Here is a 26,348-nt window from a genome sequence, read left to right as displayed (position 1 = left end):
GCTCTTTCTGCCTCTCTGGGTCCCTCCCGATGGCTGCATCCCCCCCCTTCCCCCCTCAGGAGACACCAAGCCCTGAGCAGGCAAAGCCAGCAGATGCCAATGGTGAGAAAGAGGAGGAGGAGGCCTTCCTCGTCAGCCTCTACAAGTTCATGAAGGAGAGGCACACACCCATCGAGAGGATCCCACACCTCGGCTTCAAGCAGAGTGCGTACCTGGGAGCAGCTTTTGGGATGGGGGGACGTCTTGGGGACGGAGGAGCTTTTGGGATGCAGTGCAGGCGCGTCACGTCTGGCTGACTCCTTCTCTCCCCTTCTTCCCAGTTAACCTGTGGAAGATTTACAAAGCAGTGGAGAAGCTGGGAGCTTACGAGCTGGTAAGCAGGCAGCGTGCCGCATCCGTACAGCTCTGTGCTCCTGATCTGGGGGAGGATTAACCCATCTTTGTCCCATCACAGGTAACAGGGAGACGGCTGTGGAAGAATGTGTACGATGAGCTGGGCGGCAGCCCGGGCAGCACCAGCGCAGCCACGTGCACCCGGAGGCACTACGAGAGGTAGGGGGGGTTGTGTGCCTGCTCCCCCACCCCCAAGGGGTTCAGTGGGGTTGGGGCTCAGCGCTGTGACTCCCACCCTGCAGGCTGGTCCTCCCATATGTGCGGCACCTGAAGGGTGAGGACGACAAGCCGCTGCCTCCCAGCAAACCCCGCAAGCAGTACAAGGTCTCCAAGGGCACCGAGATGGGTGAGAAGAGCAGGAGGAGCAAGAAGGAGAAGGGGCGGGAGCAGGTGAGCGGCCATGGGGTGAAGCTTGGGAATGATCCCAGTTCCTGTGCTCAGCCTTCATGCATCCATCCCCATCCCAGGCACGTGGCTGTGCAGTTCTGGCGAGGGTGAGGGGCAAGAGCAGAGAACTGAGCTTCTGGAGATGGAGGCAGGGAGATGGGGTGGATGCATGGCTCAGCCTGGCACCCACACCCCAAACTGGCTTTTGGTTGCAGGTGGCACCGGAGAAGGCAAAGCCTGAAGTGGCAGCCACCCCTACAGCCAGCAAGGAGGACCCAACAGAGGCCCAGGAGCAAGGCCAGCCAGCAGAGGGACGCACCAGCCCCACGGCCCCGGCCCCAAGCCCTTCTGCAGGGTGTCCCAGCACCTGCCGAGCCCACGCTGAAGCCTACAAACGCCTCTTCTCTAGCTTTTACTCCAAAGGCAACCACCCCATCATGTCTCCGCTGGCCAAGAAGAAGCTGCTGGCTCAGGTGAGCAAGGCAGAGTCCTTGCACTGCCTCAAACGCCACTGCCTGGAGGGCAGGGAGGTGGCGAGCAGCGCTCACCCCAACCCAGAGCCCAGCCAGCCAGCTGTCAGCCCCCACCTCAAAGAGCAGAGGAGCCCGGAGACACCAGGATTGAAGGACACACCCCAGGGAGGCCGGAGCGAGGCAGGACCCATCCCCAGCACATCCCCTGGCAGGACGGACAGACAGCCTTACCCAAGAGCTGAGGACGGGGGCCCTGCGCCCACTGTCTTCACCGGCTTCTTCCACGCCTATCGCAACGAGGTGCTGAAACCCATCAGCTGCCACCCCTTTGGGGGATATTTCTCCAACTTGAAGGATTTCTTGGAACCACAACCTGAGGACGCGGAGGCCGGCCAAGAGCAGCCCCAAGACCTGCGGAGCAAAGCGTGGAGCAGGGAGAGCCCGCAGCCGGCCGCCTTCGCTGCCGTCAAAGCCTGCTGGGTGCCCCCGGGGGCCGGCTTCGCCCCGCTGACACGGAGCCCCACAGCACCCACAGCCAAACGGAGCCGGGACGAGGAGGCTTTGGGCCCCAGCAGGAAGCTGCAGGTCGTTTCCCCCTTTCTCCACGAAACTGAAGGCAGGGACAAGGGCGCTGGCTCGCCCAGGAGCCACCAAGGATTGGCCAAACCCAAAGCCATCATTCCCGGACCCAGCTACGCCGCTCCGCTCACCTCAGTGCCTCGAGCCCCAGATGTTTACAAGGGAGCCATGCTGCGCTTCCCAGTGAACTTCAGCAACTCCCTGGAGCACCTGAAAAACCAGGCAGCCCCAGCGGTGCCGTCTCTCTCCATCAACCCCTTCATCATCCCTGCTTTCCCCAGCCCTGTGATAGCCACCTCCGTGCAGCCCTCCGACCCCAGGCACTACCCGACGTCCTACGAGGGCTCACTGCAGCACCGGCTCTACCCCACAGCGACTTGGCACAGCCAGCACACCTACAGCACCCCACACACCTCTGCTTTCCACCGTAACACCAAGCTGTAGGGCTGCTGTCCTGCTCTGGATCGGCCCCAGCCCCACAGAGAGGCGAGGCAGCACCCGGATGCCATCAGAGCTGCTGAGTCTCGTGGCAAAGATGAGCTGGACAGTGTCATTTTTACTCTTGGTCTTAGGGATGTTTGTATCTGACATCATACTCTGGGATATTAACTACCAATATCACAAGGTTATATATATATTATATATAAAAAAAAGGGAGCAAATGAGTTGCAGAGGTTTTCTTGCTAGAGATGCTGTGTCCCATGCAGCTTTGTGCAGCCAACACAGTGGATGTTTCCACCTCGCCATGCTGTGTCCAGGCTGCCCTGCAGCTCCCTGGCACACAGCCTCTGCTCCCTCCTACAAAACAATGCAATTTTAGTTCTGAAGTATGTTGCCTTATAGCAGGAGCTCCTAAGGTTATAAGGGGCTCAGGGGGCAGCAAGCATCCACGGGAAGCATGCTGGCTCCTCCAAAATGGGTGCTGGAGGGCAGCATCCGAAATAAACCTCACTGGATGGTCCCAGCTGGTGGTGTTTGGGGTGTGCTTGATTCCTGGGATTAGGGCTAGGTTGTGGGGGAAAGCCAGCCTCACCCTAGCAGGATGCTTCCTGACCTGGGAGCAAGGCTGAAACCTACCTCTGTTTTTCTTCTGCATTGTTTCTGGCACCTTTTTCCCAGCCTCAGGGGTTCACGGCTGTTTCCTGGAGCATCCACGTGTCCAAGTGTGGGTGCCACAGGCCAAGAGCACGGCGCAGACACAGCATGGAGGACTCCTGGCTCTGGAATCCACCACAGACAGACAGACAGCACCTGGGATGCGATCTGTGGAGAGAAGAGCAGCACTCTTGGTGGCAGCCAGATGACCCAGGACAACTCCTGAGGTATCTGCAAACCAGCACAGGCCTGCAGAGCACGGCTCCAGCTGCTTTTTGCCTCTGCAAGCTCCCACTGAGCCACTGCAAATGACCCAAAGCCCTTGTTGCAGCCTCAGGACTTGTTTCTCTTGTGCCAGCTGCTCTGCACAACTGTGGGTGTCCTGGGCACCCTGCTATGAGCTGTTCAATGGAAGGGGCAGAGAGATGCTCGTCCCTAAAGGGGCACTTGCTCATCCCCTAAAAGCATGAAGAAACAGCAGCAGCAGATCAGCTTTGAAGGACCACTTCTGCTGTTTCCATGGAACGAAAAGGAATTGGGATAGAAAGAAGAAACAGAGAATTATCCCCACTCTAAGGTGCTTTGGGGGTTAGACTTGGTGAGAAGAGTTCTCACTGCTGCTGAAATAGGTCAGACCAGCTATAAAGCATCACAGACCCACCCAGTTGTGCACCTTCCAGTGTGGACATCAGAAAGGGATTCAGTGTGCTGCAGTGTCCTGGCACGCTGTGCCCCAGGAGCCCTGCCACCAAAATGCATTCAAGTGACACCAGTTTGTGAGCGAGGACGTGGTCACAGGGCTCAAGTTGTCCCTCAGAGACTGTAAGGATGTGAGAGCAAAATGGGAGATGCCACAGCATAAAGCTATCTCAGCCTTACAGAGAAATTGTGACTGCACTCCTAGGAGATAAAACTGGGCTGCTTAAGAACACTGAGCATCAACAGTTGAGTCTCACCTTTATGAGTCAGGCACACACTGGTGTCCACAGCTCCCTCAGATGCTAGAGTAAAGCTTAAGCTCACCCAGGCTGTGTCTTTCCCTGATCTGCTCCCTTCCACAGTGCAAGCTGGCAAAGCTGGGCACACAGCCACCTCTTATCTCTGAGCTGGTTGCAGCATCCACTCAGGTGCAGGGCAGGAAGGAAGCTGAGACCTGGTCAGTTCCCCCTTCAGAAAGGCCCACACCCTCCTTGGGAAGCACAATGCCACCTGGGGAAAAAAGAAAGCAGGAACAGGTCATGCAGGTGGTTGTCACCCAGCCAGATCCTTCAGTCCGTTATCTGCTCCTCTTTTTAGTCTGAATGTGGCCCAGAAGATGCAGAAATATCAGTTCTGCTGTATAGATTGGTAGGAGGACAGCTGGTCTCACCCCTCCGAGCTGATTCAGTTCTGCATCCTGGCAAAGCAGCAGAGCCACAGGGCTGCCATGAGCTGCTGGACTGCCCTGCTGTCATTTGGGGTTGTGAAGCTGAAACTGGGTGGCTGGCAAAGTCAAATCTTTGCTAACTTTCCCACAGAACCCCAGGAAAAAAAAGAGAGGCTCTGGGCTCAGCAGGGCTTGGGATACTGCTCCAGGGAAAGGGCAGAGCTCATGAGCATTGCTCAGCACCCTCAGGAGACCACTACTCACCATCAGGATGGTATGAAGCCCAATGCATGAGGCAGCAGTGAGACTGGGAGGTCACAGCGAGTTCCCCAAAAGCTGGGCAGCATCTGGAGCTGCTACATCCAGGAAGGGTGGGAAGGGATGGATGGCATCTCTCGATGAACAAACAGCCAAAGGGGGAAATGGTTATTCCCCTGCTCTGTTTTCCAGGCTCTCCATAACAATCGCATTTCCTCTGCTGTGGTGGTTGGAAGAGCTGACAATAGGATCTTCTCACGAGCCAGCAGGATGAGGAAGTGAGCAGAGATATTAGAAATGTGCCTGCTGTCAGAGTGGGGAGCGTGGGCCACCCCAGCACCACAGATCTCCATCCACAGAGATCCACGCTCCCTGAATGAGTCTTGGACAACAACCACAACTTTGTGCCCCTCATCCCTCCAGGGAAGAAGGGCGTTGAGGGCTCAGGGTACAGCAGAGCCACAACACGGGACAGCAACATGCAGGGCATGGAGATTAACCCCAGCAATCACAGAAACAAAAGCAGCAAGTCACAACTCTCAGCTCTGTCCTGTGAAAGCAACCCCAGCAACAGCCCTGGTCCTGAGCCTGGTCCAAGGAAACCACCCTTAATACTGCCAGAATCAGCTTCATCTCATCACCCTGGGACTCCATTTCAGGGCTCTGTGGAAGCTAACTGCTTCCCCTGTTTCAGGCTGGTGCTACCCCATGCTTGTTGGTGATGCTTTGCGCTCCATCATACACAACTGTAAAGGTTGTATCTGCTCTGTGCCCTCACATTTTTTTTTCAACAAGTTCAAATATTCTCAGAAGCAGAAAACCAGAGGGACATTCCAGTGGAACAACGCTAGCAGGAGGAGCTTCCCTCACTGCTGCTCCCAGGACCCACAGCACTCATTTTTCCCTGCCTGCACAATGCTTCTTTGTCTGTCCATGCATTCAAGGCGAGAGAAATCAGACTGAAAAGCTGGGCTCATCCAAACACTCAGAGCATCTACCAAACCCACGGTGCGGCTGCCGAAGGAGCAGCTTTTGGGAGAGCCGGGCACAATGAAGTCACAGAAGAAAATAGATATTAAAAAAAAAAAAAAAAAATGATTTATTAAACAACAACAAAAGCAGAAAACACTTCCTCAGTTTGCTAGAGCCCAAATCGGCCCCATCAGCACAGGGCTGCCCTCCCCCCTCCCACCCCCACAGCCACGCTGAGGGTCCCCCCAGGTCCCTATGGCTTCTGGCTGAGCACAGGCCCTGCTGTGGTGATGACAGAGGAGCTGCTCAGCGTCAGGAGAGCAGCACCAGCTCCTCCTGGCAACACGCTTTGGGGCAGCAAGTGTCTGTTTGCCAGGGTCTCTCTGGCACGGAGGAGGGTGCTTCCATCATCCACCACAGAGGGGACCCTCCCCAAGGTCTCCATCGCCCCCAGAGTGTGGCTGAGGGCTGAGGTGCTCCTGGTCAGACTGACCTTGTCCCCAATGTGTCCGAGGGACCCGTCAGCCTTCACAGTGGCCAGCGTTGAGGTGAGGATGACTGTTTTGGAAGCAGTCTGCAGGATGGGTCCCACTTTGGAGTGCACCAGGCTGCTGGGAGGACTGGGAGCGCCGGCCAGAGGGGAGGCGGCGAAGGTGACGGGGCCAGCAGGAGAGCTGGTGGAAGAGGAAGGTTGGATGCCTGGCAGTTTGAGGGGGCCTGAGGTAGCCTCATCCATCACAGACTTGGTCAGCGCAGACAGCTTGGCGTCTGACATGACGTACAGGGTCTTCATGGGGCTGGCCGTGGTCACTGCAGAGAAGGGAAGAGCGTGGTCAGCAGCTGTGGGGCAGGGTGCCCACCCTGGGCTGCAGCCCCAGCAGCAGAGTTGCAGGGTTTCAGGCTGTACTTTTGGAAACCCCTCTGTCTCATTTTTGTCTTCAGAATGACTCCAAAACGAACCCCAGCACTGTCACAGAGCATGGTGAGGGAGCCCCAAACCTGTGAGCTCCCTTTGCAGACCAATCCAAGAATCCTCTCCCCCTTCAGTGTCTCACGCTCTCCTCAGGATGATCCCTTCCCACAGGGCCAGGACCCTGGGGCTCTTCCTTGGCCAAGTACTCTCCATCCCACCCTCCAGACTCTCACACAGCTCAGGCATCTCCAGCTCTGTCCCACCAGCAGTGAAGGCAGATGCTTCTGCAGGTGCTCAGATGCTCGTCACGCTCCACTCCAACGGCAGCAAAAAGCCATCAGGGTTTGTGGAACAAAGCCCTTCGTGCCCTAAGGTAACAGCAGAGTTTGCACATGGTGGCTCCATCATCTAAGCCTGCTCCTCAGTCACATCTCCAATAACCACGGCCCAGGGAAAGGAGACTTCACAGAAACCCAATCACCAGGGTTAGATGTGCTCAGAACATTGGGAAAAGCCTGCAGACCCGCTGATGATTAAAGCTCCCAACCTGGAACAGCCCAGCTGATATCAGAGATGTGCAGCCATGCCCCTCTGCTCACCAGGATGTGCCACAATCACCACCAGCACAGAGCCAACATCTCCAAAAGAAAACACCAGGCTCAAACACAGAGAACACAGAGTGAAGGCTGAGAAGCAGCTGTGCTCCTCAGCTGAGGAACAGGAGACCAAGCACTCCTAAACAGGCTGAGGAAGGAGCACAGCGATACGGTGAGGCTGCCAGGCATCTGAAACAACCACAGAACAGAGAGCTTGGAGAAATCTTCCATGCCGACACCCCAGTTCACGCTGCTGCTCCAGCAGCTTCACTACAGACCGGTCCTCCCGCTGAATGCAGAGCCAACCTGAACCTCCAGAAGTTCTCCACAGATCTGACACCATCCATTAGTTATCACAAACAGTGAGGACAAAGGAAACAAAACACAGGAGAAGAATTAAGCCCAGCACTTCTACAACTCCCTCCTGGGGGAAAAACAGCAGGGACTGGGGGGGGGGGGGAGGAGGTCAGTGCTGATTAGAGTTACAGCTGGGTCTTATGCCTGCAAGGAAAGCCAACAGCACAGTAAAATATCCCACACATCACCACCACCTAGAGCTGTTTCATTTGCCCTATGGGAAGCTGGCACAGCTCCACCCATCCTCATTCCATCAGATCTGGCCTGAGTGCCACAGATCTGCTCATCTTCCCAGCAGAGCTGCAAAGCAGTTGGGCAGAGGGAAACAGAAGCACGGGCTTAGCAGGAGGGGGCTTTTTTGTACAGGATTTTATTGCAATATTTATTTAGGTGTAATTGGATGGTTCTGCTCTCCCAAAGGAAGGGAAATAAGTGTAGGCAGCAGGTGAGATTGCTGTCAGCATGTGGTGGGGGTCCTAAACACAGCAATAATCCCTTGGGGCTGACATTTTACGCTGCACTGTTTGGCTCAAGGCAGCAGCTGACAAATCAGAACTCCATGTACTCGTGCAGAGAAGCCACGAGGGACCGAACTTAAAGGAGGGGAGGGGAAAAAAAAAGAGAAAAAATAAAAATAATAAAAAGCCAACAGTCTTAAAAAGAAGTGGGGCAGCACTTCCCCTGTGCGACTCCACGCGCCGCCCTGCAGGCATGGCTCCCAGCAGGGCCCTGGCTGCCCGCGCCCCGCCACGGCCGTGAGCCTCACCTAGGGCTGCTGCTGCGGGGTCGGCGGGAGCCATCTCTGCACCAGCCTGGGCTTTGCTGAGATCCATCTGAGGCAGCAGATTGCCAGGAGAGGCGGCGCCGGAAGCTGGGGCGGCCAAGTTCCCAACTGCACCGTGTGGAGCCTGGAAGGGTTAAAGTAACCGAGAGCTACCGGAGGGCCAGGAGCCCGGGGGGGAGGGGGGTTATGAGACCATCTGTGGGGGGCTGCAACCGTTCCTTGGGATCTGTGCTGTCCCTCAGCTCAACAGCAGAGCGCTTTCTTCCTGCCCTCACTTCTATGGGTCGTTTGGGAGCTCTCAGCAAAATCCACTGCATCGGTGCTTTGAATTGTGGCTGTCAGAACAAACCCACCCCCCTCCTTCAGGACAGGAGGGACGGCTCTGTCCTCGCTGCAGGGAGCTCAGCCCTGCTCTGCTTCCTCTGCAGCAATACTGAAGCGACAGCCTGGAGCTGCAGAACAGTCCTCACATCACCTGCTTGCAACAACAAAGCGCTGGGGCCACCGGTACTGCATGAACTGGATGCCAACACTGCACACCACCCTGAGTCACAAAGAGCTCCCCGTCTGGGGAGGAAGATGTATGAAACCCTCCAACGCCAATGTGTGCACATTATTTCTGCCCCTGGGAGCCAAAAGGAGCAGACCTTAAGGAAGGAGAATGCTGCCTGCATGCCGTCAGCAGCACAGCTGGCTCTGGGAGCAGCATTTTGCTCTCCTTGTATCACCTGGGGGCTCAAGCCATCACATCTGCTTGCAGCTCCGCTCATTGCAGCACAAATCTTGCCACAAAGCATCGGCTTTGTCACATCATTCTACACAGCTGCTTTCGGGAAATCACCACGCTGCAGAGAGGAACCCATTCAGAAAAGCAACATTCAAACCACGCTGGAGCAGTTCCTTGAAGACACCGCTCGTGTTTTCACTCCAACGCCACCCAAACGCTCCTTTTTCTCACTCCCAGAGAAGATTCCTCCTCTTCCCACCCCCCCTTCACTGCCCACAGGGGGAGGAAAGGCTCCCCCTCTCACGCTGCATCCCAGCCCCCAGGGTTAGAAAGCACAGCACAGCAACGCCATGCGTGGGCTTCACGCTTCCTGCACAGACACACTGAAGTCAGCTGGAATTTCAAAAGAAACCCAACCAACAAAGGTTTTGGCTGCTGCTGAAAACACAAGAGTCGAAGCTCTGGCATAATCCCCCAAAGCCTTTTGTAAAGTTGCTCTTTTCCAGGAAGCCCCGCTGCATTACGTAATCCGATGTGCTGAAGGTACACACGAGCTGATGTCAAGGGCTATAATTAGTCACAAAAACACACGGCTCACTTCGTTTCCTGTAAGAGCCCCGCTTTCAGTTTGCTTTTGAAGCAGCTCTCACACCATTAAGCCACTGCCTTGAACATACAAACTCAGCACTGGAGCTACACGTCTCTGATCAAACACTGAGTTTCAAGCGTGGCTGCCTGAAAACACTGACCCACATGTGAACCCGTTCACCCCAGAGCCCATCTGTGCAAAACCTCTGGATGCTGAGTTGCTGCTCTTCTGCCAGATGTGCTGCGTGCTTCAGGTAACAAAGCACTTCAAGGAAAGGTGCCAGCTTTGATGGTGCTTTCAAATGGCCTTTGAAGAGCGTGAATGCTGCCTGCAACTTGGGACAAGAGATTGAGAGTGAGCGCTGGGATGGTGTGACACCCTCTGCTCAGGTGGGATCTGCACAGTGAGAACTCAGTGTCACTTGCTCTGTGTTGCTGAGCTCTGTCGTGTCAGCAAAGTGACTGAAAGGAACACAGAAGTCAGGGGAGGAAGGATGTGGGTGCTCAGAAATCTCAGCTTTAACCAGAAGCAAACCAGGACTCTGCGTGGAAGCTACAGGCAACGCTGGCTGCTGTGCCAGCTCTGAAGCAGCAGGGGATACATGAAAGACTCACGGCTGCTGCTCTCAGTACTTACCCAGCTTGCATCCAAAGGCTCAGTCTGCAGGACAGCAGCTCCCTACACATCCCAGGACTTTGAGCGACCCCAAGCAGCAGCATGGAGCAGCAGCATGCTCCCTGCCCCCATGATGCAGCCCACAGCATGATTCACCCCAAAACCAGGGACCAGAATCACGGAGCTTCATCTGCAAAGCCAGGATTGCTCTGCAGCTCCTGCGGCAGCTCACCTACCTGTGCTGGTGGTAAGAGGAGGAGGAAAGTCAGAAACGAGAGAAAAGCCCCTCACCCAACCTGGAGTGATCCTGGCATCTTCTGATGCCCTCAGCCTTCAGTGCAGCTTGCTGGGAACTGCAGCTTGACCCCTCCAGGCTGCCCCATGCTCATCTGACTGCCCAAGATGCAGCATTCAGAGTTGGGGGAGTTTATCTGCTTGTTTTTTAAACTCCTTTTTCCCTGCACATCACTACAGTCACTATCTACAGGACAGTCAGTTTCATCCCTACATTTGGGTTGTCTGTGAGGAGCCAGGGGTTGGACTTGATCCTGGTGGGTCACTTCCAACCTGGGACAATTCTGTGATTGTAAGGCAGAACCAGGCAGGTACCACTTAGCACTGCACTCATCCCCAGGCAACCAGCAGCCCTCATTTAGCCTCCTTCAGTCCCCTAGGGCAGATCACAGCGTTTCTGCTTGCTGCTACTCCCCACCACCCAGGAGAACACTTTTAAGAGGCACCTGAGTGCTGCACAGTACTGGAGCTGTGGTCAGGAAGAATCCACCTGGAGTTGGGGACAGCACCAACCCAACATCCCACATAGGGAATCAGAACTGATCTTCCTACCCTCACACTGACAGATCCATCTCAAAACTGCTTTCGGACCCATTTAGGACACAGCACAAAAGCAATTCTGCAGCAAATGCACCCCAGGTATCGGGGTGAAGAGATTGATGTTATAATACTCAAGACCTTCACCATAGCAACAAAGCCACCCTCTCCGACTTCTCTCTGTTCAGCTGCACCAAGACTCGTCCTGGGAAGCAGCCAGGATCCTTTTGAGACAGCACCCAGCACACCTTCAGCATGGAAACAGCAAGAGCACTTCCTTCTGTCAGTGATCCACCTCTACCAGGAGATCAGCTGGGAGCAGATGGACTTTGGAGGACACACACAGTGCTTCATAAATGGGTTTTAACAGTATGGAAGAGAAACAGAACAGAAACTGGGGACCTGCGTTAGGAAAAAGCATGGTAACCCAACACCCAGAGGGCACAGCACTACATCAGGGCACCTAACAGTCAGAAACAGCATTTCCAAGAGGGAGACAACGCCAGACAGTGCAGTCAGCCCTTTCTCCTGCTGAACAGACAGGGAACAGACACCAGAAGCAGCTTTCCTCCTCCTCCCACCAAGTCCTGTCACTGCCAAGAAAGCCCAAAGCTTCAGTAAGAGTTTCCTTACTGATGTCAGCATTACAAATCCAGACAGAGGTTTCCTTGGTGCAGTACCAGCACACAATCTCTCCACAGGAAAGGATGTGAAGTTAACCTGGGTTCTCTAATCACCACATCTGCACAGCCTCAGCAACGCAACGAGCTCATCACACCCAAGAGAAACGTAGTGAGCAACAACACTTCCCCCAGGGCCGCTGCCTCTGCCCTCACAGCAGCACTGGATGCTTTTCCTACACACAAGGTGCCAAGGATTACCTGTGGTGCCTGTGTCTGCATCGGCTGCTCCTCCCCCTGGGGCTGCACGGTCCCCATTGCAGCCTGGCTAAGCGTTGTCACCCGGCTGGGCTGCCCACGCAGTGTCACAGTGATGGTCGTGGGGGCCTTCAGGCCTAGGAAAACGTGCAAAAACAACATCCCTGAGACACAGCAACTGCAGAGGTTGTGTTCACCAGCTGGGGCTGCAGCACAAGTCTCCACCTGCTCACAAATTGCTATCAAAAGCACCTTTTCACAGCTCCAAGAAGGCAAAAATAAGCTTTGGAAACAGCAGTTTTAAGGGACGATGGGGTGCTTTGGGCATCTGCATTGCATGCTGGACTCACCTGCTGCCTGGTTGGAGATCTGAGCCAAGCCAGGGAGGCTGCTGGCCAGCTTTGCCAGTCCTCCATTCGTCAGCAGCTGGTGAATGGCCGTGGGCTTCCCACTGGCTGCAGCTCCCACAGATAAAGAGGTGGCAACTGGGATGGTGCGGACTATGGTGCCAGTGCCTGTGGTGATGGCACTCAGGTTCTGGATGGGTGTGGGTGTCTTCACAGCTGAGGTCTGGAAGGAAAAGCAGAAGCACTGAACACCTGCAAGGAATGAGGTGGCTGGGGTGGCACAGCTTCTCCCTCCCACAGCAGCGAGGGGGCAGATGGCGAGTTTCTACACATAGTTCTGGCGGCCACAAGTCTAAACACAAGTGAAGCTGTTCCTTCCCCCCTGCATACACTCACTGCAACTTAAAACACGACTAGAAATGGTGGCTCCACTTTAACGAGCCTCCAGTTCCGAACGGGGCCTCCTCAAACTGAAAAGCTGGGGAGCACTGCCTAACAGAACCACAGATGTAAATTTTCCCAGAAGGAAAATAATTAGAAAGATTACTAATCTCAGTCCATTCTGCAAGCTCTTCTCAGTATTTTCTAGAAGCTGCAAAGCCTGGTTTTGAGTAAAATTTCCCACAGCCCAGTTTCCTAGAACCCACACCACTTACAGGAACCCTCACCCCCAGCACTCAGCCAAACCTCTCGCTATTTAGCTGCAATTCACGCCCAGCACCGCTCATCTGTTCCTGGACAAACATGGCTTTTTTAGGTTCCCTCCAGCTTCTACCACTTCACCCTCCATACAGCTTCCCTTCAGAGAGTAACATTTGCAGGCTGCATACTTGCACTGGCGTCCCAGCTGCAGCCACGCTGGCAGGAAGGGCAGATGACTTTGTCCCAATGTCTTGCAGGCTGAAGCTCAGCCCTTGCAGCAGGCTGCTGGCAGAAGCTGCTCCTTACAAAGGAAAAAATAAAACAAAGAACAAAGAAATCAGGTTTGGAGGATTAAGCACCATAAAATCCCAGGTCTGCTGGAGAGTAAACTGTTCTTTAAAGAGGAGGGTCCCAAGCAGCCAGCCCTAAGGCTGGTGGGGATCATCCTAGCCACACTACAACACACAGCCCAACCTAAACAGGTGATCTGTGAGACATGGGAGGCAAGATCCTGCTCCTGTCTGAGAGGAGGGAACCTTCGGTATCTCGAGGCATCAAGGTTTACCTTTTCCATTCACAACAAAGGGATGGAGAGAGGCAGGTACCTTGGAGGGCACTGGCTGGCTGGGCCTGCATGCAGTGGGTGCTGCTGGCCACCAGCCTGCTCTGCAGGGCATGGAAAGCACTGGGCGCCGTGCTGCTGGGGATGGTGGCAGATGGAGCAGGACTCACTGAGCTTTCTGCTGCCGAGCCCAGCCTGCAAAACAAGAAGAAGAAAAAGATGTTTCTTGGTGATAAACTACACGTGGCAACGCAAGAGAGCTTCGTCAGCACACTGTTACAACACACAGAATAGGGAGGTGATGAGATCAAAAACCGAAAACAAGAGAAGCTCCCCTGTGTCTGCCTCAGCAGCTAGAGCAAGGAGTGAGAACGTGGTATTTCCAAATCAGAAGTGATCCTGTAACGTGTGCCTGCCTGCGTGCTGCCACCCTACACAGAATCGCCTCGAAGTGAAACATTTCCCATTGAAAACCTACTTTCTATTTGAGAACAGCTCTTCTTCCTCTCCCCTCCCAGATCAGTCAGGGTCCAGTTCTCCAAAGCACGGTTTGAATTAAAAGGGAAAACAGTGATGTGAGAGACTGTCAGCACCAGATTCATTGCCCAAAAGAAATCCCTGTGGCCAGTTAACTTTCAAAGCCAACGCCGAGAATGTTTTATCTTTGGAAAAAAATGTTTTACCATCAGAGAATGAAGGGAAAGAAGACAGCACTGCATTTTTGGCAGGGACGACAACACAGCCGTTCAAAAGACAAAGATAAGCAGTTCTAAAGCAAGCTCGGTTTGGAAAGCTATACAGAAATAGGGCCCAGCAGGCAAAATACCTTCTGCCCATTCCCATCACTCGTAGATTGGATCACCAGCCCACAAGCAGTTTTCAGGAGCCTAGGAGTCCCCCATGCATCAGAAAGCGAGACGCCAGGCAGCTCCACAGGCAGAAATCACTGCGTTGTGGTGCCTTCCATCAGCAGCCCGTCAGAGCAGCCCCGGCTTCGGGAGCGAAAGATGCACTCACTTGGAGGCGGCGAGCAGTCCCAAGGGCTCCTTCCCACCCGGCACAGACTGGCTGACTGCCATGGGGAATGGCTTTCCTGCGACAACTGCAAAAGAAAAAGAAAACACCTAACTCTCTGTCCTCTGTAAACCTCGAGGGATTCCTCTGCTCTCACAGAACAGCCCAGCGCTGCAGGCCATGGGCTCATCCCGCTCGCAAAGCTTCTTCTCAGAGAAACCTCTGCTGCAGCCACAAACAGCCTCTCGAGCCACCACACAACAACATCAGGAGCATCAAAGAGAGCAGAGTTGCAAACAAAAACAAGAAGGCTGTCGTTGTCTGAGTGTTACAGCACACGGGACCAAAGGAACCGGCTTCAAAGCACTCAAGCCTCACCAACAACTGCAATTCTCTCTCCTAAGTGCCATCACCACTCGTCCCCTCCTTACAGGCCTCGCAGCACAGCTCTACCACCTCGACTGGTGAGCTAAGGTCTGCCTGCTCCACTCTGTAAGCATTCTTTACAGACACAAAATACACAGGGATGCCAGGAGTCACGGTATTTGTTTATTGTGTCACAATGTTGCTTTATTGCAGCCTTTGGGATACAAGTGCGTGTGTCTGGCGCTTCCTCCTGCTCACACACGGTAAGAGGGAAATCTTGTTTGGTTCATGTTTACTTCTGCAATTCATTTCCTTTCTGTGAAAAGAAGTAAAGTTGGGAAAATTAAAAAATAAAAAAAAATAAAAAAAATAAAATAATAAAAAAAAAAGCCTGAAACCAGAGATCTTCAAAGCTGCCAGAAGATGAGCTGCAACCCTGAGAAAGGACGCGTATTTATTAGTTAGTTCTCACAGCTGAAAACAAGAAACGCTTTGGAAGGAGCAGGTTTGTTCCTCTGCTTTTCAAACCTGACTTCCTAATATTTGGAATATTAGGCTGACCCCTCAGCCCTGCGCTGCACCAACCTAATGCTAACAATGAGCAACTGCTTCATGCACCTGGGGCTCCGAGGTGAGGCAGCAGCAAGATAACGTCCTTCAAGTACAGCAGTGAGAGCAGCTGAAGCTTCTGGCCTCCCTCACAAAGGCTGAAGGGAAGCAGACCAAGCACGTCGCCTCCTCTTGGACAGAAAGGACCTCTGCAATGCTTGTCACAGCAGGCTTTCCCAGGAGAAGAGCTGGGATTTGCTAACACACGAACCAAGGGTTTGTTGGACCTGACCTCAGACTGCAGCACAGCCTGAGCAGGGTCAGCAGAACTGAACTGTGGAGCCCGAACAAAGAGGGAGGAACATCACCTTTCTCACAAAGCAGGAGCACATTCCAGGGTAGAGCCTGGCTCAGGGGCCACCAGCAGGCAGCAGAACCAGAGACCCACACAACCAACTTGGAGCAAGAGCTCACCACGACCAGCATCCTGCCTCCAGCAGCAGCCTGATGCTTCAGAGAAGGTATGAAATCCACCTCACAGCTCACAAGACTGCACCAAGCACATCACTGAAGAGTGCAATCCGCACTGCTTTGAGAAATGGAGGCACCTGTCAAGTTCTGGCTACGTAAATCCAGCCCCCACGTGCCCCCCGCTATCCCCAACAGCACCGTGCCGCTCGTGGCTTTGAACTGCTGTCTGTTTTCTGCAGCTACCTCCTCAAAAAGAAAAAAAAAAAGCAGAAGCACAGCTCCCCTCCCCTCCCCCAGAGGAGCCCACGTGGGCACAGCCACAGCAGCACTCTGGTTTACAAGCAGCCATGCCATGGCAACTCACTTTCTGCCTGGGTACTGAGGGCTGCTCCGTTCCCCACGCCAGCAGCATCTCCGTGAGAGACAATGGTCACCTTGATTTTGGCTCGTTTGGAAGTTTTGCTGCACTGGGTCGGGCTGGGGGTCTGATGCCTCTTCAGCTGCACGCGCACATCATCTTTCTCAGCCCCTTCCGAGTGCTCTGAGGAGACTGGAACTGGGGGACACAGAAGGAGCTTTTTGAAACGGCCGATTCCTTGAGGTTGGTGCAGCTCCGCTGTGTGCACCAAGGTGTGGAGAAGGGTCGCATGCCCATGCACACTCCTGCAGCTCCTTTCATGCCAGCCTTGCCCATCTCCCGTGCACCAGGAGCCCTCACTCCTCCTCTTCACCACCTGCACTGACTCCTGCACGCCCTGAGCTGCAGCCTTAGGGCAGCACTCAACTTCAGCCACTCACAGGCTAAGGCAGCATAGGAAGCCTGCCCTGCCTTCTGCAGCAAAGAAAAAACAGATGCCTACAGCACTGACATCTTTGCAGAAGCACTTTTCACTTCCAAGTCCGGCACACCCTGATATCATCCCTGATCTCCCGATGAAGAGAATGTAGGTGCAGAGCTGCTTGCAGGCGTGCTGGGATCAGAACTCAGCCTCTCTGCTCTTCCAACACACCTGCCAAGCTATCTGTGTGCCTGTCACTCAGCACGTCCCTTCCAGCCCTCCCAGAGATGGACAGAAGCAACAGAGGTGGCCACGAAGCAGGCAGGAGCACAGGAGGTGCTGCAGCGAAGCCAAGCCCTGAGCTGCTTGGTACTGGGGAGAAAAGCAGCAAGCTGAGATTTCTCTTCCACACCAACTGCTCATTTTGCTGTTAGATCCTTGACCCTTCACATCCACTTCGTTCTGCGTGCAGCATAAGCTTGCTGGGGAAAGGATTAACCAGAAAGTGCGTGACAAGCACCTCTGGGCAGCACAGGGCCAAGGTGCAAGTCACAAAATGCCACGTCCCACCACTGATGGATGGACATCTGCCTCCTGCTGTGGTGCTGGCAGCAACCTGCAGCAACAGCTCCAGAGAACCCTCTTCATCCAGAGAGCTGCAAGCCAGCTAACTCCCCATTTGCAAGTCCCTGTAACTAAGACAAAAGCCTGGAAGCCAAAATACACGCTGTCTCTCACTCAACTACAAACATGCTTGGTTCAAATGGGCCCTTGGAGACCTCACCAGGTGTGCACCAAAGCCCCCCATGTGCCACCAGCCAGGCAGGACAGTGAAAAGGCACATGCACAGGTCAGCAGTTTCCATTCCCATCTGATGCTGGGTAAGTGCACAGTTCACAGAGTGACCACAGTGCTGCTTTCAAACAAGGCTCTAGAGAGAAGGTGATCTGTAAGACAACCAGCTTGGTCCAATACTGGGCCTCAGTGCAGTTTGGACCATATCCTGCACGTGCTCAGCACATCCAAAATACCACAGACTACGCTGCAGCCAGGGTTTGCCTTGGAAAGTTAAAAGCATGCAAAGTTTGGAGCATTGCAGCTCAGCAGTTGTCACTTCTGTCGATGCTCCCAGCTTCCTGGGGTCACCCGAGCTGAGAGCTGACATCTCTCCTGAAAGTGCAGCCTCCCAAATCCCTGGATTAAACACAGCTCCCCTCCATGCGTCTCCAGGTCAGGACAACCCCATGGAGCCAGCTCTCACCAGTCACCCCAATGCTACACCTCTTTGCCTTCTTTGCTCTTCACTGATTTTCTGGCCAAGAAATTCTGTTCTGCGATTCCACAGCTGCCCCTCCTGACCCACGTGGCAGCTCTTCATTTCCACATTCACTCGCAGCCGCTTTGCTGCACTACAAGGAAGGACACTCCACCAACATGCAGCCTGACCCCCGTACAGGAAGGAGCTGAACTCATACAAGTCACCCACTGTCCAGCAGAGCAGGACTGCTGCCAGTTTACACCAGTATTTACCTGTGCAGCAGGAAAAGGGAAAAGCTCAGGAGGTGTTAATGCTCTCAGTTTGTACGCAAGCCGTTTGTTTAAGCTTCAAAGGCAGCAATGAGAAAGCAAAAAGCAGGGGGACAAAGGGAAACGTTGGGTTGTGCCCCAAACCAGTGCAAGGGAAGAGGAAGATGTCAAAAGGAAGAAGCAGAGAGAGAGAGAGAGAGGGAGGTGGAAAGAGAGACAGTGGGAAGTGAGGAGATACTCACCAAAGAGACATGAAGAGGTGCCAGGAGGAAGAGCTTTCCTCACCAGCATGTTTTGTTTCAGAAAAGCAGCAAACTGAGCTGAAATGAATCAGAGAGAATTACAGTATCACAGCCCGGCTCTGGAGGGGCAGCAAGCTGCAGGGACACGGCTGTGACCCACAGAAACCTGGCAGCAGGCAGCAAACAGCTCTGGGCACGGCCACCACCTCTTCCCTGATCACCTACTGCCAAGGAACAAGGCACTAGAAGCCACACAAACCCTCCTCCTGCCTTCCGTGCGTTACCTAGGAACCTCCTCAACTACAACAACAAAGCAGCAGACTGCTTTAGCTCATCCCTTGACAAACGAGAGAGATGCAAGCCTCACTTCCCCTCTGGATCCTATCCTGACTTCAGAGCGTGCAGGGTCCCAGAGCAGCAGACAACAAGCAGCCTATTCAGAGCCATCGCGAGCAAACAAACGAGCACAGAAGGGAAGATGAAGAACTACTTCCCACCTCCTGCTGATTTTTGCCACAAATGATCACACCGCCAGCAAAACCACTGCCTACATTCACAGCTCTTACAGTCAGACTGAAGCTGGACAAAAAGGTTTTTAATCAGCATCCAACAGGACAAAAACCCCCACAGCTCAGAGCAGCTTTTCCTCTGTGTTTGATACAAGATGACTCCAGTTACCAGAGCCCCACTGTTTCAGCCAGAATTCAACATCCTTAATCATCACCTGAGCTCTTTACTCCCCCTCCCCAGCAGTCCTGGGAATATAAGGCATCAATAAAAGGGCTCACAGACAAAGGAGAATGAGAGCATGGCTACGTGGTGGTTTGGTCAGCTACAAGTGAAAATCCTTCCCACCTGGAACAGCAACAAGACTCTGCAAGCTGCACAAGCACTGCTTCCAACCTAATTTCACCTCCCCACCAGCTGCCGCATTCCAGTGGCAATAACAGGGAAGTGAGCTGCAAAGCAAGTTGCCACAGGAAGGATTCAAGAAAGCACTCAGAAGATAAAACCTAAAGAACTCAGGGGAAAGAGCAAAAATCCAGATGTGAAGAAGGTAAGAAAGCCACCAGCTGTTACCTTGGGCCTGCTTGTGTGTCAGGATTGTGTCTGTCCTCTGCACCTGCCTCTTGAGCAGCTGTGCGGTGCTGATGGGGGTGGGTTTCTGGATGGAGGACACAGCAGCCATTTTAGTCTTGGGGCTTGAAGTGGGGCTGCTGGAGACACTGGACAGGTCCTGGATAAGACAAGAAACACCTCTTATCCCACGTTTCCTGAGGAGAGGCACTCCTAACCTTAAGCATGCACAGAACGCCTGTCCCTCTGCTGAAAAAGCCAGAACTCACAAGGTTTGTTCACCCAGCTGTGAGCCACTCATCCCTTCACAACCTCCCACCCTTCTCCCAACGCTGAGCATCTCTCACTGCACCTTTTGGCTGCACAGAACCACCTCCTCACACAACCTCAGCTCTCCACGCCCTGCAGGACGCCCCACCTCAGAGCCTGAAGGCGAGGCAGGCACTCTGGATGCTGGTGAGGCAGGCCTGCTGGTTCTTTCGGGCAAATCAAAGGACAGATCCCTCCTGGTCGAGTCCCGTGGCTTCTTCTTCTTCTCAGCATCCAGGTCACGGGGATCAGAGCCCGAGTGGCTCTCTGCTCGAGTGAGGATGCCAGTCAGGAAGTCAGCTATCTCATCCTAAGCAAGACGAAACCAAGAGTTAGGCTGCGTGGTGCAAAACTCTCTCTAAATAATTCGCCTTCACAGCTTAAAGAAAAAAAGAACTCAGGATTCCCAAAGAAGCAAACTGACAGGGCTCTCTAGATTTAAAACCCCTGAGGTCTTGTAGGTGGACCTCAGCTTTCTGATCAAAGCTCATACTCCACTGAATTCTGGCAGATGGAAGGGAAACATGATGGTTTCTCCCAAAGTATTGTTTGCTCCCCCAGGCAGGCGTGCTGGAAGATGCAGAAAACTGAGCTTAGTTTAAAGCAGACACACAGGAAGCTTACTGCTCTACTCCTGCAAAGGCACAACCACTTCAAAGCATCTCTTAAGAGAGAGATTACTTTGCTCAACCTGCACTGGCAGCCAGGTTATCACCTGTGGTCACCGAGCCACTTCAGCACGTTTTTTCAGTAGGTACAAAGCATAAAAGGAAGATCTCTGCCTTTACCTGGATGCACCTGTCCACCATGCTCTGGGTCAGGCCTTCCGACTTCTTTTTGGCTTTACTTATCCTGTGGAATAAAATAAATTGAAAAAGATGGAAGTCAGCAAACATCTGATTTTCCCCTGATGCCCACGGCGTCATCTTTCACTCGAGACTAAAATCCACACCACAGCAGGTTTCATCCCTCGCATAGATCCTACAGAGGTCTCAGCTGGTTCCACCGCTGCTCAACCCAAGAGCTCCGCCTGCTGGAACGACGAGGGCCGTCCCTCAAAAACGCCGAGAGCTTTGCTGACAGCAGCCCAGCACGGCTGAGTTCACAGCCAAAGCTTTTCTTCACGTAAACACAGCGTTACCTTCCCTTCAGAGCTTCACCTCTGTCCCAGTTCGACACTTCTTTCCCTCCCAAGCATTCCCACTACAGATTTCTGACTTGCTCCAGAACCTTGTGTTAACCCCAGGCTACCCTCATTCCCACACACATAACCTGCTCCAGTTTTGGGTGCTGTTATTCCAGACTGGAATAACAAGCTTCAAAGTGTATTGAAGCCTTTTGTGCTTCCTGCAAGGCTCTGACAGCCCCCCTCACCCCAGTCCTGGACACAGCCTCCATAAGCTGCACATTCCAGAGGCAAGGTGGAAAAGAATCACAAGCAGATCACAGAATTGTAGGGGTTGGAAGGGACCTCCAGAGATCATCGAGTCCAACCCCCCTGCCAAAGCAGGTTCCCTACACCAGCAGATGCCTGCTCTATTATCATACCATGCTGTACCCTGGATCTTCTACTTACAACTGGCACAAACAAGGTGAATTTATCACAGAAAAACTAACCAAACCACCCACCATCAGCTTCTGAACAAGGCTGCTGACCCTGAGTGTGCGTCAGGGCCACGTTTTTTGCTATGTATTTCTTTCTGTACGCAGCACACTCAGATCCTGCCCACGTGGGAAGGAAGGACCCAGCTCATAGCACAGCACCTGAGATTGTCATCCGCTCCCCCCACCACCACCATGCTGTTATCAGCTCGGATCTTCTCCCGGAAATCTTCCATTGCTTCAATGTTGCACTGCAGGGAGTTCTGACCAATGACGAAGAGCACAGGGGTCTTCATCTCCAGGAGGGGGTCGTCAACATCCTGCAAGAGAATGGGAAACTGCAGCTCAGATGAGCCGTGCTGGGCTGCTCTCTGGACACAGGAGCACAAGCAATGCACACCAAAGGCCCCTCGGAGGAGCTGCAAAACCAGGTCAGGTGAGGAAACCCACGACAGGTGCAACACCTTCTCCAAACAAAACCATCTCAGACATCCCTCAAAAACCTCCCAGTTGTTTCTAAACTTCCAAACCAGGCTCTGTGAAACAGCTGGAAGTTAAAGAATAAAGCAAGGTTAATTAAATGCCCCCCTGCCCTGTCGGTTCTTACCCCTCGGGGGCCATCCACTGTTAGAAGAGGGAATCCAAGGCACACAACTGCAGTGACGTACTCCATCACTGAAACCTGGGTATAAAAAGAAGCAAGAGTCGGCATCCCAACGCCTGACGCAGCGGCGCTGTGAAGGATGCTTCACTGGGTTCAGAAACACCGCGTCTGTTTCGACTTTCATTTGTTGAACAAAAGGGTTTGGGGAAAAAACAGAGGGGAAATCAAACCCTCGGGATTAAAAGGGATGAATCTCAGCAAGAGAAAAAGGAAGAGAATCATCCAGCAGAGCCCGAAATGCAACGGTCATCTTCACTTAACTGTGAAGAAAAGCTGTGACAGGTACTTACATGGCAGGCCACCAAGGCACCTGTGTTCCACCCGATCAGGATGATGGGCTTGTGAGAGAAGTGGTTGTGAATCTAAGGGAGGAAAGAGGCCGTCAGCAGAGGGGTGGGCAACCAGGCGACGCCTTTGGGCAGCAGAGCTGCCGCTCTCACCTCTGCCACTTTGCTTCTCACTGCCCCAATCATGTGCTCCAGGCACTGCAGCACTCCCACCCCGCTGCCGTTGTTCAGCAGGTGGGTGGCAATGGGGATGACCTGCAGGGTGGAATTAAAGAGGAATCAATGAGGAAGGCACAACAGCAGGAGTGTGCTGCAAGTTCATGTGAATCAGGGCTTTCTGTCTCTCTCCCAGGATTTGCTTCAAGCTATTAAACCCAGAATAGAGAATTCCCAGAGAATCTCTGCTGCTCAAGTGCGCTGACTCCCATCCACCCGCTACACCCAGCAGCTCTGCATCTGAGGTGATCCACAGCCCCTCTCCTCCAGTCTTTTTCTACTGGAGGACTCGTGGATCCATCACAGAAGTGACACAACCCACGCTGCTGACAACAGAGCTCTGTTTGAGTGCATCAGGACTTGGGCAACGCGTGCGCCCTGACTGCCAGACGCTGCAGGCAGCAGATGTCAGCCTGTTCTCAGCAGAATCAAATACTGTGGGGCACCACAGGATTATAAAAGCATGCTCAACAGCTGCACTCTGCCACAGCTGTTAATGGGAACCTCCTCCCCCCCCCCCTTCTAAACCAACCACACAAACCTTTCCCAAGCAGGAAAGCTGCGACTGCCAGAACCGGTGCCGTCGAGAGGTGGGGAACATGGAGTTGGAGGGTCCAGAGGAAGCAATCAGGATGAGGGGGGAACCAGGCAATTTGCTCTGTGAAGTTCAACGAGAGGTCCGTAAGCAAAAGCCACCTCCCAGCCCCAAATCTCCACCACTTGCTGCTTTGGGAACATGGCAGGGCAGCTCCCCATCCAAACAGCTCTGGGGGAGACGGGGGGTGAGAAGAGCTGCTGTGTAACACTCAGCACAACCCTGGTAACCCACAGAATTCAAATGGTTGTTTATAAACCCAAAGTCCAGCCTGGCACGCACGACAAAGCTGGAAGGACCTCGCACAGCTCATTAAACGTGCAAACCTTTCCCCAGCAAAAAGCTACCTTGAGATAGCAGGGGGAGAAATGACCCCAACAGGAGGAGTCACCTCACTGAGCAAGTCTAAAGCAAGAGAGCCCAGGAAGCCAGAAAGAGATGGAACAAAGACAACAGAAGATAAAGCCAATTTGAGTACATTGGGCAGGGAGAATGGCTTCTCAGTCCCTGTGAGGCACTCACTGGTTTATTATGGGACAAGACCCCCACTGCAGGGTCCCAAGGTCTCTTCAGCAGCAGAGACAGAGCCTCAGCGCCTGCTGCCCCCGTCTTGGTGGTGGAGGAGAGCAGCATCCTGTCGATCAGAGTGGGGATCTGGAACCAGAGGAGGAAAGGACTAAGAAAATGCACACAGGCTTCCCAAGAGCCTTTTAAACACCCTCAGAGCTTCAAAGAAAAAGGATGAAGTCTCCACCGGTTTCCTTCTAACGAGCTTTAATAAAAGGAGAACGTTGTAAGAAACAGTAAGATCTGTGTCACTGCTCTCATCACCTTTCCTTTAAGTGTTTGCAGAGCATCCAGGTAAGCAGCCAGCACTGGCAAACTGAGGGTTTCCACTAAGGTCGTGTGAAGCCACTGGATCAGTTTGGTGTCCCAGTTCACGCTTGCCAGCGCCTGGCGGACCCTCCGAGCACATTTGTCCACTGCTATCCTCCTCAGGACTGGTTCATTGCAAGCCTAGGAGGCAGACATGAAAGGAGAAAAAAACGTTATGGGAAAAGTCAAGCGTGCCCTGTTCATCCCAACCCACAGGAATGGATCAGCTCCAAGTCCTGGGGCAGCAAGCAAGAGCCAGCATCCCCTCAGCGAGGACAAAACCGTGCCTCAGCCAAGTCCAGAGTTCCCTGTTTCTTAAGGCCATGGAACCCAAAGGACTTCCATCGCTTTGCAAGGGAGGACTGAATAAAAACACACACAACAACTCTGCTGGAAGCTGAAAGAGCAGCAGGGAACGAGAGCTCCTACCCCTTCGTTGGCCAAGCGAGCCAGCCTGTCAGACTGCAGCGCTTTGTGAATCTTGTTAAATAGTTTGTTCTGGGCCATTGTCCAGCCCGTCCTGGGGAGAAAACCAAAGGGAAACACATCTCAGTTCTTGCAGCTGCTGCACACTTCCAAGGCAGGTAAGCAGCCCCCCTCTGTAAGCAGAGGCAACAGAAACCATAAATAAAACTAAAACAATCACTCTTTTTGGCATAGGTTATTTTCCTTCTCCTCCAAACCACCGTTCCTCCTCACGTCAAGAGTTCAAACTGACTGACCACGCTTACAGGCAGGGTTTGCAATGGTGAACTGACTCACATCCTCTTCCTTTTAACTGTACAGCATTGCATTACAGCTGAGCTGGGGATCTGTGTGCCATCTAACAAGTGCCCCAAGCTCCTCCAAACAGGAGGGATCTCCATATGAGGAAATTACTCTCTCTGAACGCTCCCCAGCTCAGGCACATCAGCCACACATAGCAAAGCACTGAAAAACCCCCCCTCTACACAACACACAGCTGTTTGGTGCCACAGTTTCCCTCACAGCCCACCTCTCTTCGCTCTGCTCTACCTGTTCACGTGGTCCTCCCAGTCATCTGGGGGTGGAGGAGCGTCTGCATCCGTGCGAGCAAACATGACGTGCCGCTCGCACTCGTTCATCACGCTGCGCGCCTTCTGGTTGTCGTAGAGCGGCACCGGCGTCGGCGTCACCGACTCCACATCGATGGGGACATCGGCCTCTCTGTAAGGAGGACGGAACCGATCTCAGGTCTGATCTGACAGACCTTAGGTTCTGTTAAGTGAGAGTAGTTTGTGGCCAGCTGGGTCCAGTGATTCCAGTAAATCACAGGATTGTAGGGGTTGGAAGGGACCTCCAGAGATCATCGAGTCCAACCCCCCTGCCAAAGCAGTTCCCTACACCAGGTCATCCCTCAGTGCCACATCTCCACAGCTCCTGATCACCCCCAGGGATGGTGACTCCACCACCTCCACGGGCAGCTGTGCCACTGCATCACAACCCTTTGAAGAAGAAATTCTTCCTGATACCCAACCCGACCCTCCCCCAGTGCAACTTGAGCCCATCGCCTCTCATCGCTGCTACCTGGGAGCAGAGCCTGATCCCCACCTCACCACAACCTCCTGCCACGGAGATGCAGTGATGAGGAATCCCCCAAGCCTACTCTTCTCCAGACTGACCCGTCCCACAGTCCTTTCATCCACTGCCTTGAGGATGTGTGCCTCAGACCCTGCACAGGTCTCACACTCAGGTGTCCCACCATCACACCTCACACCCAACCTCTCCATCTAACCTTACAGCCCGCACTTTGAACCCCCGAGGAGCTGCAGAGCTTTGCCTCCTATGAGTAACATAGGCCCCACGTTGAGGGGAGTGACAGAGACCAGCTGGAAGAAACTGGGCGAACAGAGCCCACGAAGAGCAGCCCCTCCACAGACACACAAAGCCCAAATCCTGACTGTGGCTGCAAGGTTAAATCATGAACGCTAAAACAACCAGACATTAATGCTTAACAATGCAGCCATAGCTGCTGGCAGGTGTTGGCAATAACCTACAATCCTCTCAGCCTCTCCACCAGCCCCCTGTGCCACTTCCAGCCAAAGCAAGGCAGCCCCTGAGCCTTGCTGAGATCTCAGACCCCAACACCGAGCCTCTGCACTGCAACCCTGTGTGCATCCCCACACCTCACCGCAGCCCCCTGCTCCTGTTGCAGCTCCCAGCTCTTCCCCACAGACTCCACAACCTGCTCCTGTGTGACCCTGGCCCACATCCCCTGGCTCTGCCTCCCCTTCAGACCCACAGACACCCAAACAGCCCCCAGCCACAACCAGACCTTTCCTGATCTCCCCCCTCGCAGCCCCCACAGACACCCTATTCCCCACTCTCCCCTCACAAAACCCCCAACCCCACACTGCTCTCCCAGACCCCAAATCCCACAGGACACCCCCCC

General features: G+C 53.7%; 2 protein-coding genes across 7 annotated transcripts in view; one reads left to right on the top strand and one right to left on the bottom strand.

Moving 5' to 3' along the window:
• Positions 1-59: 59 nt before the first annotated feature.
• Positions 60-2,796, top strand: ARID5A (AT-rich interaction domain 5A). Its single transcript, XM_042893608.1, has 5 exons — positions 60-204; positions 321-373; positions 455-552; positions 636-783; positions 996-2,796. The coding sequence occupies exons 1-5, from the start codon at positions 150-152 to the stop codon at positions 2,274-2,276; spliced, it is 1,635 nt and encodes a 544-aa protein (XP_042749542.1). The 5' UTR covers positions 60-149; the 3' UTR covers positions 2,277-2,796.
• Positions 2,797-5,739: 2,943 nt separating this feature from the next.
• The window catches only part of KANSL3 (KAT8 regulatory NSL complex subunit 3), a 21,845-nt gene continuing 1,236 nt past the window's right edge, over positions 5,740-26,348 (bottom strand). For 2 of the 6 annotated variants that reach the window (XM_042893601.1, XM_042893605.1), the window contains exons 2-22: positions 24,953-25,123; positions 24,368-24,458; positions 23,894-24,079; positions 23,585-23,716; positions 23,009-23,125; positions 22,405-22,506; positions 22,255-22,326; positions 21,908-21,982; positions 21,463-21,620; positions 20,487-20,550; positions 19,808-20,008; positions 19,393-19,549; positions 18,313-18,390; positions 16,129-16,320; positions 14,382-14,466; positions 13,408-13,559; positions 12,991-13,103; positions 12,164-12,383; positions 11,817-11,950; positions 8,156-8,297; positions 5,740-6,333 (exon numbers count right to left, since the gene is read on the bottom strand). In XM_042893601.1, the coding sequence (XP_042749535.1) occupies positions 5,777-6,333; positions 8,156-8,297; positions 11,817-11,950; positions 12,164-12,383; positions 12,991-13,103; positions 13,408-13,559; positions 14,382-14,466; positions 16,129-16,320; positions 18,313-18,390; positions 19,393-19,549; positions 19,808-20,008; positions 20,487-20,550; positions 21,463-21,620; positions 21,908-21,982; positions 22,255-22,326; positions 22,405-22,506; positions 23,009-23,125; positions 23,585-23,716; positions 23,894-24,079; positions 24,368-24,458; positions 24,953-25,123 (3,199 nt within the window). In that variant the 3' untranslated portion in view covers positions 5,740-5,776. The remainder of the gene's footprint in view (positions 6,334-8,155; positions 8,298-11,816; positions 11,951-12,163; positions 12,384-12,990; positions 13,104-13,407; positions 13,560-14,381; positions 14,467-16,128; positions 16,321-18,312; positions 18,391-19,392; positions 19,550-19,807; positions 20,009-20,486; positions 20,551-21,462; positions 21,621-21,907; positions 21,983-22,254; positions 22,327-22,404; positions 22,507-23,008; positions 23,126-23,584; positions 23,717-23,893; positions 24,080-24,367; positions 24,459-24,952; positions 25,124-26,348) is intronic. The other 4 variants (XM_042893602.1, XM_042893603.1, XM_042893606.1 and 1 more) reach the window with 4 other exon arrangements.

The sequence above is a fragment of the Lagopus leucura genome, unplaced genomic scaffold (genome assembly GCF_019238085.1).
Source record: "Lagopus leucura isolate 7727_CA_CO unplaced genomic scaffold, USGS_WTPT01 141-0_obj-0_obj, whole genome shotgun sequence".
In the NCBI taxonomy this organism is placed as follows: Eukaryota; Metazoa; Chordata; class Aves; order Galliformes; family Phasianidae; genus Lagopus; species Lagopus leucura.
This window is presented reverse-complemented; position numbering and strand designations above follow the sequence as displayed.